General features: G+C 42.1%; 1 protein-coding gene across 1 annotated transcript in view; it reads right to left on the minus strand.

The window, feature by feature from the left end:
• The window catches only part of LOC136866643 (nose resistant to fluoxetine protein 6), a 323,272-nt gene extending 313,626 nt beyond the window's left edge, over positions 1 to 9,646 (minus strand). The window contains exon 1 of the mRNA XM_068226990.1: positions 9,442 to 9,646. Coding sequence (XP_068083091.1) covers positions 9,442 to 9,634 — 193 coding nt within the window. The 5' untranslated portion in view covers positions 9,635 to 9,646. The remainder of the gene's footprint in view (positions 1 to 9,441) is intronic.
• Between the last annotated feature and the right edge of the window lie 3,351 nt (positions 9,647 to 12,997).

A 12,997-nucleotide genomic window follows, 5' to 3' on the forward strand; every position in this document is an offset into this window, starting at 1 on the left:
CAAATGATCCGGACTCCAGGACACTGACCTTGAGCCGGTAGAAGTGGGATGCCTCTCTGTGTCCGGGACAAAAACCAACCCTGGAGGGTAAACGGATTAGATAAATAAATAAATAAATAAATAAATAAATAAATAAATAAATAAATAAATAAATAAATAAAGAGCCGCCTCTGTAGTGTAGTGGTAAGTGTGATTAGCTGTAACCCCCGGAGGCCCGGGTTCGATTCCCGTCTCTGCCACGGAATTTGAAAAGTGGTATGACAGCTGGAACGGGGTCCATTCAGCCTCGGAAAGTCAACTGAGTAGAGGTGGGTTCGACTCCCACCTCAAACATCCTGGAAGTGGTTTTCCGTGTTTCCCACTTCTCCTCCAAGCAAATGCCGGGATGGTACTTAACTTAAGGCCACGGTCGCTTCCTTCCCTCTTCCTGGTCTATCCCTTCCAATCTTCCCATCCCCCCGCAAGGCCACTGTTCAGCAGAGCAGGTGAGGCCGCCTGGAGGTACTGGTCATCCTCCCCAGTTGTATCCCCCGACCCAGAGTCTGAAGCTCCAGGACACTGCCCTTGAGATGATAGAGGTGGGATCCCTCGCTGAGTCCGAGGGAAAAACCGACCCTGGAGGGTAAGCAGATTAAGAAAGAAAGAAGGAAAGAAAGAAAGAAAGAAAGAAAGAAAGAAAGAAAGAATTCAGTCGGACTACCGGGGGACTCCGGAGAAAGAGCGAAAACAACTGCTCCGCTCCTACCATTCCCAGCTCTACTCGTGGGTGTTTCACATGAATCATCGGAACTTTTCGACTACAATAACAAGTACACCTCTTCAGACTGGGATATACACATTACTCATCCAAATTTCCTGAGTTATTATAGCAATGATTTTTCCAGCCGTCGTACAAAACAAATTGCTCATATCACGTATGGAGACCTCCCAGCTTACATTAATGACAAAATAGACAACTGCAATACTGATAATAATAATTACAATCTGAATAATAATAATAATAATAATAATAATAATAATAATAATAATAATAATAATAAATCGAATACAGACAATAATATCCCTGAATTCTAAATACAGTGTGAGGGTGTGATACGTGTACTATCACAACGTGCCAGTAAATCTACCTACGCAAAGTCAACGTATCTGTGCAACTTCAGCTACCACCGGATTGAGCCATGATCGAACCTGTTAAGCTGGGGTCACAAGGCCAGTACCTCAACCGCCTGAGCCACTCTAGCCGGTAGTAGTTTTAGTAATAACTTAGTAGTAGTAGTAGCAGTAGGAAGTGTACTAGTAGTAGTTTCCAAACTTTCTGCTTAGGTAATAGTCGAAGGTGCTCGCAACTGTGCGACCAGTACAACTAAACGTGCTTGGAGTTTATTTATTATATTGAACCATAGAATGACGTGTTACCTGTCTGCGTATGTGGATCAGGCCATAGATTATGGCAAGTTCTACAAATGCCACCGGCTTATTTACAGTAATAATACTCGCGGTCACAATCGCTGCGACATAAACAAACCGACCTTTCCGACACACAATGAACTGTATTACGTCACTCTGCAACGGGAGGGGAGTGAATTCCACATGCTCAGACTGATTTGTTTAGAAAACAACACATTGCGTGAAACAAGGCAAGCAATACCATTGTTTAACAAATGACTTGAGGTTGGTTTATCTACGTTTAATTGTGTTGCGTTTTGTGTTTTCTTTTTGTGTTTGAAAAATAAAAACGATACCTCGTTGTATAGATGCAGGAGCTGAAACTGGGGGGCTACGAATGATGAGATTCGATCCAACCTTCTGTACAGTCCATCAGCTGCGATGGCCTCACTTTGATCGGTTGAGTTACCCATACTTGTCATACAGCGGCGCAAGTTCGATTCGCCGCCAAATCAGAAACTTCAGAAGCGGGCTGAGTGGCCCAGACGGCTGAGGCGCTGGCCTTCTGACCCCAACTTGGCAGGTTCATTCCTGGCTCAGTCCGGTGGTATCTGAAGGTGCTCAAACGCGTCAGCCTTGTTTCGGTAGATTTGTTGGCACTTAATAAAACCTGCGGGACTAAATTCCGGCCCTCTGCGTCTCCGAAAACCATAAAAATAGTTCGTGGGACGTGGACCAAATAACAGGCATGTTTACCGTGCGGATAGAGAAGGGGGTAAACTATTAGCTTGCATCAGGGAGATAGTGGGTTCGATCCCCACTGTCGGCAGCCCTGAAAATGGTTTTTCGTCGTTTCCCACTTTCACACTAGGCAAATGCTGTGGCTGTACCTTTTTAAGAGCATGGACGCTTCCTTCCCACTCCTAGCCTTTTCCTCTCCCATCGTCGCTATAAGACCTATCTGTGTCGGCGTAAAAAGGAGTAAAAAAGGTAAAGCAAATAAGATTGTTATAGAAACTTTAGACACAAAAATCCACTTATATATATGAGTAATATGCCTCCAGAGACCTTTAAATGCCGACATCGTACAACATGGAAAGCAGAATTATCTTTGCTGGGTTTGAAACACTGTTTCTAGAATACACAGGCTGAAATTATACCACTGATCCTCAGGATGAACTGGCCTTTGTTTACGTATCAGAAATTTTACTTATACAGTATAGTAAGTGCTGCATTTGGCATCGCTTACCCTCTTCGGTAGAAGGGTTCGGATTAAGAAGGCCGTTTTTCAGATATCCACTGTATTTTTTTTAAAAAACGGGAAGTACAGCCGTGTGCCATCGTCACTGACATCACTTTAAGACAGAAGTGGTTTTAATGTCGACAATTATACTTGAAAATCTTGACCCTTTAAAACGGAATAAGAACAGGCTTTGTGAAGGAAATTCTGTATAAGGTAGGAAAAAGGAATACGTTTGCTATAAATAAGGTGTACAATTGCTGAAGTACGCCTCTGTGGTGTAGCGGTTAACGTGTTTTGCTGCTACCCCGGGAGCTCCGATTCCCGGCTTTACCATGAAATTTGAAAAGAGGTACGAGGACTGGAACGGGATCCACTCAGCCTCGGGAGGTCAACTGAGATGAGGGGAGCTCGATTACCACCTCAGCCATCCTCGAAGTGTTTTTCCTGGTTTCCCACTTTTCCTCCAGGCAAATGCCAGGATAGTAACTAACTTAAGGCTATGGCAACTTTCTTCCCTCTTCCTTGTCTATCCTTTCCAATCATTCCATACCCCACAAGGCCCCTACTCAGCATAGAAGGTGAGGCCGCCCTGGCGAGGTACTGGTCGTCCTTCCTAGTTGTATCCCCGACCCAAAGTCTCACGCTCCTGGTCACTGCCCTTGAGGTGTTAGAGGTGGGATCCCTCGCTGAGTTAGAGGGAAACACCAACTGTGGAGCATAAACGGATTACCGAGCTCGATAGCTAAAGTCGTTTAATTTGCGACCAGTATCCAGTATTTGGTGGATAGTGCGTTCGAGCCCCACTATTGCCAGCCCTGAAGATGGTTTTCCGTGGTTTCCCATTTTCACATCGAGCAAATGCTGGGGGCTGTACCTAATTAAGGCCACGGCCGCTTCCTTCCCACTTCTAGCTTCTTCCTGTCCCATCGTCTCCATAGGACCTGTCTGTGTCGGTGCGACGTAAAGCAAATTGCATAAACGGATTAAGAAAGAAAGAAAGAAAGAAAGAAAGAAAGAAAGAACAATGGTTGAAACATGGACGGGCGCTTCATAGCAATGGAAATGGGTGGTTGGATTTTTAGAAAACATAACTTACAGAAATAGAGGAGGTGAAGCATTATCTGACCCTGTAACGATTAAGAGGGGGGTCACGTAGGGCAGTACTGATAGATCCTTATGTTTCCTTGTATATGAAGGGTGACGGCTAAAAGCGATCAGAGTCCAGTTTTGGTCAAATATGAGGATGCAGTGCCATCTTGTAGCAAGACTAAAGTTTTTCTACGTCCTGCTAACTACTTTTGACAGAATTTTCGGAGACGCCCAGGTACCTTAATGTTGTCCCGCAGGAGTTCTTTTACGTGTCAGTATATCTACCGATACGAGGCTGACGTATTTGAGCACCTTCAAATACCACCAGACTGAGCCAAGATCGAATCTGCTAAGATAGGGTCAGAGGGCCAGCGCCTCAACCGTATAAGCCACTGCACCCGGCTCCATCTTGTAGCTTAATTCAGACAGAATACATATATGAATCGGATCGACAAAGGCTATTCATAATCACCCAGTTATTGAAAGGAAAATATATTATGTGACGCGTAATAGTGATCGATCAATGTCCGCGCGCTGACGACGAACACCGATCAAAGTCTATAATGCCTTGCCTCGCCTCGCCTCTCCTCCATTACAGCTGTTCTGTTCACACAGAACATAACCTACCTACATCAAGCAAAGTACGCTCTTTGTTTATCTGATTGTATTTAGTAACAGTCATCATGTCGAGTGATCTGAGTGACTGAGACAGTGCAACAGATAAGTGGTGGAGAACGTAGTGTGAAGAAAAGGAAAGACAGGTAAAGTGAGTGAAATTATGAAGAAATTACGTTCTACAAATGAGACTGGAAAGGGCTGTAAAAATCAGTGAAACTACACACAGGGGCGATATCCATCTCGCGGTGCTTGTGCCTGCTCTGTACATCGAGCTGTTCTCTTAATCCACACGGTTCCTCCGACCATTGAGTTCAATACTACCCAGCGGTTTCTGAGTCGGCGCGTGTAATGCTTTCGCATAATGTGTGATTTGATTATTGATCAAAAATAAATTTAAAAAATTCAGTTTAAAATACAAGTTACAACCAATTTCTCCTGGTTGTCATACGAGTATTTTCTTCCTTTCTTTCCTAACCCGTTGATCCGGCAGGGTTGTTCTTCTCTCGAACTTAGCGAGGTATCCCACCTCTACCGCCTCAAGAGCAGTGTCTTGGAGAGTGAGACTTTGGGTAGGGGGATACAACAGGACAGGAGGAGCAGTACCTCGCCCAGGCGGCCTCGCCTGCTATGCTGAACAGGGGCCTTGTGAGGATATGGGAAGATTGGAAGGGATAAACAAGGAAGAGGGAAAGAACTACAGTCTACGCTATAAATAATTTTATAAGACGCCCTAATATCACAGAGTCGAAAGGAAGCTAAATGTGAAGGGCTACAATATAGAAAGCTCATAAAATTGATCAACAATAACATTATATTGACCATTGTTTGTAGTGATGTGCTTTGTGTCTTCTGTTGCCGCTCATCTCCGATAGATAGGATTACTGGTTCGTACCGAGTTTCTTTTTATTTGCCTTACGACGCACCGACACAGATAGGTCTTATGGCGGCGATGGGATAGGAAAGGGCTAGGAGTGTAAAGGAAGCAGCCTTGACCTTAATGAAGGTACAGCCTGGTGCGACTGGTGTGAAAATGGAAAACCACGGAATAGGCCTACCACCTTCAGGGCTGCCGACAGTGGGATTCGAATCCACTATTTCCCGGATGCAAGCTCACAGCTGTGCGCCCCTAACCATACGACCAACTCGCCTGGTCGTACCGAGTGCAACAGCCTGCCTGAATATTGGCGGGAAGTAGCTGGGAGTTAGATAACTTTCTTCTTTGGCATGCCATTCAAGCTATTGAATCCCTACTCTGAGGCACTGGTTGGAATGAGCAAAGTGCATATTTAACGGAATAATGGTAGAGGAGTGCTCACGTCTGTCTGCGCCCTGGTTATTCCAGCTCTGGAACTTTGGACTGTTAGATCGACACCATAGTACTGTTCGTTAAAAGTGAGAAAATGTGCGGTTTTGGATTTGATCGAGTATTTTATATGATATCATTGCTTTTAAACGCTACTTTCCTACTGACGTCCTTGTAATGACCTATGTTGAATTCAGTTAGGAAAACCACAAAGTCAGTCTTTCTGAAAATCCCGTAGCGAAGCACGGGTACATCCGCTAGTTTTCTTATAAAACACCATCATATTCAAGGTACTCGACACTTCGAAACAGGCATTCCTTAACAAGATATCTCAAATCCACCATCATCGTGTACATTAATAACAAGAGCACTATCATCCACGTTAAGTGGAAGCAGGAGATTGTTATGAGGTCATCAAAAGCAGATCAAATCTTCGCAAATTTCAACTCGTCTACATTAAAAGCCAAATCTATTATCTCGGAAGAGGAGAGTAAACGAAGATCAGAAAGCTTATTTTTTGCTAGTGGCTTTACGTCGCACCGATATAGATAGGTCTTATGGCGACGATGAGATAGGAAAGGTCTAGGAATTGGAAGGAAGCGGCAGTGGCCTTAATTAAGATGTACCTTGTGTGAAAATGGGAAACCACGAAAAGCTATCTTCAGGGCTGCCGACAGTGGGATTCTAACCCACTATCTCTCGGATGCAAGCTCACACCTGCGCGCCCCTAACCACACGGCCAACTCGCCCGGTAAGATCAAAAAGAATGAATAAATACTGGGCACTAAGGAAAGAACAACACACAGAGAAATGATTGATTCAACGTACCCCAAATAGGGCGAGAGGAAAGAAGAAGAATAATAATAATGTGCTTTTTACAGGTATGTTAGAATGGTTTTATTTATTCGTTTCGAACCTTAGGATCCCGAGTGACCTGTTCAGCACGTCTTACTTCTTCCCAATACCTCTTCATTCTTTCACTCCTATTTCTCTCCGCTTATGTGATTTGGATCTTGGTCTTAGTATCGCTCCATTTGTGACTTTCGACAAGCTTTTTGTAAACAGATCCATCCCGCACAGTCTTTAGTGGATATTTATCCATTATGCCAATAGAATTCCAATCCTCCCTAACTTACTTCATCCAGTTATTTTCCGTTAAGCGTGTCGCATTCCATACCTTCTTTGTAATCTGTTGTCATCCTTCCTCATCAAATACCCCAAGAAACTCAAGCTTCTTTTACGTAATACACTTGAAATTGGTTCTACTTTCTCGTATAACTCCTGCCTTAATTTATGTACCCATAATTCACCCTGTTTTTGGTACCCCACAGATATCTCAGGAACTTTATATTTATTTATTTATTTATTTATTTATTTATTTATTTATTTACCTATTTATTTATTTATATTCAGGCTAATGTATGTTTTCCATAGACTAAAAAAGCTTTTAAGTCTATACTGGAACGTATGGCTTCCTTCTTAACAAACTGAAATCCATTCTAGAAATCGTAAATATAATAACAACAACGTTACAGTGCCATAAATTATAATCTTCCTCTCTTAATCCGTTTGTCTTCCAGAGTTGGTTTTCCCCTCGGACTCAGTGACCGATCACACATCTACTGCTTCAAGGGTAGTGTCCTGGAGTGTGAGACTTTGGGTCGGGGGATACACCTGGGGTGGAGGACGTGTACCTCGCCCAGGCGACCATAACCTGCTATCCTGAACAGGGGAAGAATGGAAGGGATAGACAAGGAAAAGGAAAGGAAGCGACCGTGGCCTCAAGTTGGGAATCAACCCGGCATTTGCCTGGAGGAGAAGTGGGAAACCACGGAAAACTACTTCGAGGATGGCTGAGGTGGGAATCGAAACCCTCTGTACTCAGTTGTCCTCCCGAGGCTGACAGAACCCAGTTCCAGCCCTAGTACCATTTTTCAAATTTCATGGCAGGGCTGGGAATCGAACCCGGGCCTCCGTGGGTGGCAGCTAATCACACTAACCACTACACCACAGAGGCGACAAATAATAATAATAATAATAATAATAATAATAATAATAATAATAATAATAATAATAATAATATATGTTTAGTTCTCAGCCCTAAGGCTAGTTGGATCCTCAACAGCTACACCATCAGGTGTCATAGATTTCCTAAGGCATCACTAAAGAGGCGTACTAGGGAACTGAGGAGTGAGATAGTTTACCGTTGCTTTCCTCACCGAGGCAGAAGTAGTTGTTGTTGTTGTTATTACATATCAATTTGCCAAGCCCACTGAAATGCATGCACCAGTCGACCCTATGAGCAACATTTTCACACCATGCATAGCAGGGACTGACTGCAGAAGGAATGGCATTACTAGCATCACTCATACCTCAGTCACTTTCATTATTGTCAAAGCCAAGGTTAAGACTGAGACAGGTCAATGAAAGTAACAAAATTGCTCTTGCCTATACCAAAAGACACATTGTACTGGAAACACTAGGTCCCACCAGCAAAGGCATAATAATAATAATGTATGTCTGTCTGTCTGTTAGGTCATCAGCCCAGAGGCTGGTTGGATCCTCAAATAGCACCACCAAAGGTTATGCGGTTATCAGGAAACCGCAAAAACCAATGGCAGCACCAAAATGAGGCGTACTAGGCAAGACGAGTATGAGGTAGTTTGCCATTGCTTTCCTCACTGGGTCAGAAAGTGCTATTGCAGCACGACTGTCCCTATGAGCAACACCTTTCATAACACTCAGATGCACTAGTCGTGCTCTGAATGCCATTACTCAGCACCACCCATACCCCAGCAGCTTCCATATTGTCACAGCCATGGATGAGACTGGGACTTTGGTGAAAGCTACACTTTACTCTGGCCTGTGGCAATAATAATAATAATAATAATAATAATAATAATAATAATAATAATAATAATAATAATAATAATAATAATAATATTAACAGCCATCCCTATGGTGTACAGGTAGCGCGTCTGCCTGTTATTCCAAGGCCCTGGGTTCGTTTCCCGTCCAGTTGTAGGACTTGTAACCCTTAGCACTCGAATATTTTTTTGTAGCACATCTCTACTCGTATTTATTTTTCTCGGAAGGTATGGGTGTTCTTACAACTAAAACTGAAAAAAAAAAAAAAAAAAAAAAAACTGAAAAGTTCTTTATATGATTACGTAAATCTGGAAATGAAAAATTTGCTGTTTACTTTTACCCTCTGTATAACATGTCTCGAAGCAAACATCTCGATGAAGGCCTACAGTAGTTTCATTGCAAAGATTTGCCATAACACCTATCTGTATCGGAGTGAAGTAAAACAAACATTGTAAAGATTTTGAAGGAGAAGAAGTGGACTTAACTCCATTTTTCTTTGTTGTGTGTATTACTGTATTTTGTAATATTCCGATTATATGCCTAAATGAAGTGTGTCTCTCTCTTCACCTTGGCTGAAAAATAAAATACATTTCGCAGAGCGTAAACTAGTACTTTACAGACGTGATCCTGTGCAAGAGTTGTTAAAAGCTTAAATGATTCCGTTAACGCACATTATTCTTGGGATAAAAGTATTTTGGAACACTTACGACGTACGAATGTAAAGGGTTGCTTTTGAACAGGGTTCACTTGATACGATATGTTCTCAAGCTTTTAGTTACAGGAAGAAAGCGCACAGTGAGAAGATGACGCTACTGATCTAGTGTACACTGGTTGCCATGGTTACAGTGGTATGGCAAGTTAGTAATGCTAATCTCAGATATACTTCATAGAAAAATCAGTTTTAAAAAAATGTACAAATGTACAGAACACTTACTTTGTAGAGCCCAGTCTGTGTAGTTCTGGAACTCTTGAATGAGCAGAAGACTGTCCCGTCTGCACCCCTCGTGTTGCACTTCATTCTGTACGATGTTGACAATCTCCTGGAGGATGACATTCCCGACACTGGCCACCTCGCTCCCTTGGAGCAGGCGGGCCAGGCCCAATACTAGCAGAGCCGCTGTCAGCATGACGGAACTGAAGATCCTCACACTCTGTGTCCTGCAATTCCGTAGGCCAAAGAAAGTGAGGACCTGCGTTAGGCGCGCGCTCTACAGCAGTGCCGAACGAAAGTGAAAGTGAGTATTAGCAGTTGAAGCGGAGCGGAGAGAAAGCACAGCGGAAGACTTTTTTGTCAATTTCAGGAAAGATATTGTACCGTGTGCTATTGACACCCATATTAATAGGGAGTAGCCTACTGTGTGCAGGAAAAGGAATGGAGACGCCGTTGATTTTGTTGTTGTTGGGGAGAGTAAATGGAAAATCCCAGGGTGAAGGCTATGTCCTCTTACTCATCTCTTTCCGAGAAATACCAAATTAGTCGGAAAATCTTTACTTCATTGCACTGGCGGGGAAAAATCTGAAGTGGAGACGGTATTTTCCTTCAATCCAGAGCTGAAATCCTCTCTTCCCTGAGTAAATTTGGAAATTAAGTATTGAAAAAATCAGTGAGTTCGAGGAGGAGCCTTGCTGCCGAAGAAATTTACTTTTTCAGGGTCAATTATGGTAAAAATTAGTGAGGTAGGTAGTAAATTTGGAATAGGGTGAAAGAGTACCAGATAATAAGTGTGCCAAGGACCCGCGTGTTTTAACCCTGTGTTAGGCTTCTTGATACTTATGACCTGTTTAAGAATGGAGATGCCCTCGTCGGTCGACTAAACTTGCAAAATTCTATACTCGGTCATCTTAGCTGTCCTGTTAAACTCAGTTCTATGAGTCGCAAAACGAACATCGGATCGTATCCTTCTGTTAGATTTCATACGGGGATCTCTTGGCATTTTACGCATTAGTTTATTTTGGAAAATGTCTAATTTTGAAACAGGAGTTTCGGGAATTAGCACCGTACAGAAGCATGGGCCTAATACGTGCTAGACAAATATTTCTCTTAATACAGAAAGAGATATAGGCCTACATATTAGATAGAAGAGGTTTTTAAGACGGCCATATGTGCTGCCGCGCGTTGTAGGGTCACTTCTATATTCCCTCCACATTTGTCCATTGATATTGATATTGATAAGGACAAGTTGAGATATACTTCGGAAGGCTTCTTCTTCTAATAATGAATGTAAAGCCAGGAAGTTTGTATACGATCGAATGTATTTTATTGAACAGGAAGGGCTTACTAAAAACATTGAGGAAAAAGACAGAAAAATCTTGAGGAAAATACGAGGGAGTAGGAAATTGGGACAAGAATTTCAACTGCTATCAAATGCGGAGTTATACAAAAGGACAGAGAACATCGCACATCACTTAAAAAGAGAAGACTTCGTTTCTACTAACACATGTCACCAATAAAAAAATATAATATTATTTGCTTTACGTCCCAGTAACTACTTTCTCGGTTTTTGGAGGCGCCGAAATGCCGGAATTTTGTCCCGTAGGAGTTCTCTTACGTGACAGTAAATCTACCGACACGAGACTGACGTATTTGAGCACCTTCAAATACCACCGGACTGAACCAGGTTCGAACCTGCCAAGTTGGAGTCAGAAGGTCAGCGCCTCAACCGACTGAGCCAGTCACACATACCAGCAGAGAGAATAGTTAAAAGAATTCTGGATTAGATGGAGAGCAGGAAGGCACCAATTATTATTATTATTATTATTATTATTATTATTATTATTATTATTATTATTATTATTATTCCAAGGTATCTGTGGAACAGCAGAGGTGAAAGAAGGTGCCGGGGTGAATGGGTCTAACTACAAGGCCGAGATATGAATTAAAATTGCATTAAAGGTTCTATTTTCGAAAATAGCAAAACTTAACAATTTTCACATAGAATTTCAAAATTTAACAAATAACAACAAGTCAACAAATTACCGACAATCAGGTACAAGACCAGGAAAGCCAAGATTTAGAGACAAATTAACAATCTGGGCTTCAAGACCCAATTTTTTACAATTTCTGAGCTCTCAGCTCACAACCAGATATTTACCAAAGGGCAGAAAACCCCTAATAACATGGAGCACTTGCTCCCACCTAGCAATGTCAGGCCTCCTAGAGGCACATATCCAAATACTTAAAAGAGCTGACCCGCTCTCAGTTTTCCAAGCCTGTTCAAGGCAATACCAGGCTTTACACTAAATTGCCATCAAGGCACAAGTTACACAAAATGAAACGGGGGTATCTTGTACCCAGCCTACTGGGCCTTAGTAGAAAAATAATAGGTTAAGTAAATGGCCCAAAATGCAAAATGAATGGAGGCGTAAACTTGCACTCCTACATGAAACTTCTTAAAACCTAAGAGGCACAAGGCCGATGAAGCAGGGGCTATTCCCAAACTATGGGGGTGACTCGTATACAGAATAAGTTTAACACATTAAGGAAGAGTAGAAAATCGGTTACGAAAACGTAGTCACCTCAAATCCCAAAATGAAGGGGAGCTCGAGACGGTAAAGCACTCTCTATCCCCGATTTACAGTTGAAGATTTAATGTTGTTTTTACATCAAACGGCAAAAGAATTACATGTCGGAAAGATAGTTTACATGGTAAGCGGATTCGGACCTTTCCCGAGGGTTAAACTTCTGAGCTAGCAAGAAATAAAGATGTTAAACGGCCGTTACCTTATTGAAGAACTGCTGCCTGAAGAAAGAGGCGCTTCCCGCCTCCTGATACATGTCCATACACTAAGTTAGATGTTGATGAAGTGGCCGAGAGACAAGAAAATCAGCAGTTTTTACACCCTCGTCGATAATTCGAGACCTGTCATGAATAAAACAGCCACACGCACTCAATTTTAATGGTCAGAGTAAACCGTACACTCAAAATCGAAGAAGAAAGACATGATTGGTCAAAATTAATTACAGAAATTCTGGATTAGCTCAATTCAAAACTGGCGGAAAGAAAATATTAATATTGCCAACCCACAAATGAATAAACAAAATTTGGTAAAGAGAAAACTTATGAATACAAAATTTCTTCAAAAAAGTTCCTTCGCTTCGCACCAGGGTGCATGATCATAGTTTTTTAGTAGAGACATCTATAAGAGAATGTCCACACTTCTTGATCAATGGAAAACAAAACAAGTTGAAATCCACACAGTATTGACAAGTTCGTAATCACAAAATTTACGGTAGCGACACCTTCTGAGAAACTTATGAGTTGATCCAGTTTTTAAAGTTCAGAGTTTCTCCTGTAGAGGAGGATTTATTTGCGGAAAATTCAAATGTGCGGCGTAGAGGTGTACCACTCGGTACAATTATTATTATTATTATTATTATTATTATTATTATTATTATTATTATTATTATTATTATTATTATTATTATTATTATCCTCCCCTGCGAACCATGTGACCATGCCGCGGAGGGGAGGCTTGCGTGTCCCAATGAA

The sequence above is a fragment of the Anabrus simplex genome, chromosome 3 (assembly GCF_040414725.1).
Source record: "Anabrus simplex isolate iqAnaSimp1 chromosome 3, ASM4041472v1, whole genome shotgun sequence".
Lineage (NCBI taxonomy): Eukaryota > Metazoa > Arthropoda > Insecta > Orthoptera > Tettigoniidae > Anabrus > Anabrus simplex.